This window comes from Acanthisitta chloris, unplaced genomic scaffold (assembly GCF_000695815.1).
Source record: "Acanthisitta chloris isolate BGI_N310 unplaced genomic scaffold, ASM69581v1 scaffold9500, whole genome shotgun sequence".
NCBI classification, from domain to species: Eukaryota; Metazoa; Chordata; class Aves; order Passeriformes; family Acanthisittidae; genus Acanthisitta; species Acanthisitta chloris.
The window spans coordinates 1-1,643 of NW_008653311.1; the positions used below are offsets into that span (position 1 = coordinate 1).

Consider the following 1,643-nt stretch of genomic DNA (forward strand, 5'->3'; position numbering starts at 1 on the left):
GCAGCCTTTCTTAGAAATAGGACACATTGTCAAAGAGAAATTCTTAACTTTTAGAAACTATTGAAGTAAAATTATCTATCTGATAATTTAAAGCTATTAGCATGATGATTCAAATGTGGAATTACTTACATATTCGCTGTATCTCCATTTCCAGCACTCATACAGAGTAGGCTAGTTCCTTCAATATCAAACTTTTGTAGTTTGTAGTCAGACTGTTTTTAATCTCTAGCGGTGTTGCGAGATGTTGGGTTTCGAAATAATATCAAGTTGTATTGAATTTACAGAATTCAGCCAGTTTTCATCATCAGAATTCAGTGCTGAAGAAAATATTCCCCCAAAAATTGAAGTAAAAACCTACTTAGATCTGTGGCTCTACTTGCTGTTAGGCAGTCATTTTGGGGGCTATAGGGAGAAAGTTCAGAAACAATGCACCAAATTGCCACTACCGTTATTTTTCGTAACTTTTTTTTATTGCCCTGTGATAAACCCATTACTCAGATACTTTTTTGCCATGGCATTTTTTTACAGAGCTGAAATATCTCTCAGAATTTCTGTCTTCCAAGTAACTTGTGACATAGATGGGTAGGGTTTGATTAAAATCAAGAGGAGACATATCCTGAAGTATCCAATGTAAATTTGCTCTGGGACAGTCCTAGTAAATGCTGGTTTTCAAGATCAGCGTTTTTTTTTCAAGACATCTACAGAGTTCACAGTTCTGGGGCAGGATTAAGCTGGGACAGGCACGAATGCTGTTTTTCAAGAGCAGCATTTTTTTTTTTCAAGACATCTACAGAGGTCACAGTTTTGGGGCAGGATTAAGCTGGGACAGGCACAGGTTTAGGAGTTGACAAGCCCTCGTAGAGTTCAGTCCTGCAGCAGATGGCTGAATTGCTAATAGAAATCTCAGCTTCTTCTGGGCTCACAGGTTTTCTGCCTTCCTCTCTGAAGGTCCTGGGTTTGAGGCTCCATTTCAGTTTCACCTATTCAAATTAAACCATACTTGTTTCAAAATCAGCTTTTTCAGATTTGCATATTCACAAAAAGACGAACAGACAATGCACAAAGCAAAAAATAAAATTCAAGCCCTGGAAGAGGAGAATTTCTAGCTCTTGTTTCTGGCCACAGTGCTAACAGTTGGGAAAAGAAACAGGAATGTGTATGTGTGTGTGAGTGTAGTACGTTCGCTTGGTTCTCTTCAGAAGAAACTAATTACTTTTGAGCTTCTTTGGAAGCAAAAACTGGAAATATTCTGCAGCCGAATAGTTCTGGTAATTAGGTATCAGTAGTGAAAATAAAGCTGCGTTGGATGAAGTAGATATCTAGTTCATGTGTTTTTGTCAAACTGAAGTGTCATGAGTACGAATTGAAATTACATGTGTAGCAAAATGAGAAATGTAGAAGATGAAAAGTATTTTTCAGCCAAACTGTAATTTTACTACTGTGTAACAACGAATTTTAATTCAAACTTATTTGTGTGTTTGTTGCAGTCGGTACACCTTATTATATGTCTCCAGAGAGAATACATGAAAATGGTTACAACTTCAAATCTGATATCTGGTCTCTAGGCTGTCTGCTCTATGAGGTAATACTGATAATATAGAGTGAACTTAATAAGTCTTGTGCTCTCCCCTCCCCCCCCCCCC

At 37.6% G+C, this 1,643-nt stretch overlaps 1 protein-coding gene across 1 annotated transcript in view; it reads left to right on the plus strand.

The window, feature by feature from the left end:
* Nucleotides 1-241: 241 nt before the first annotated feature.
* The window catches only part of LOC103807695 (serine/threonine-protein kinase Nek7-like), a 12,884-nt gene continuing 11,482 nt past the window's right edge, over nt 242-1,643 (plus strand). Inside the window, exons 1-3 of the mRNA XM_009080442.1 lie at nt 242-346; nt 1,200-1,254; nt 1,488-1,582. Coding sequence (XP_009078690.1) covers nt 242-346; nt 1,200-1,254; nt 1,488-1,582 — 255 coding nt within the window. The remainder of the gene's footprint in view (nt 347-1,199; nt 1,255-1,487; nt 1,583-1,643) is intronic.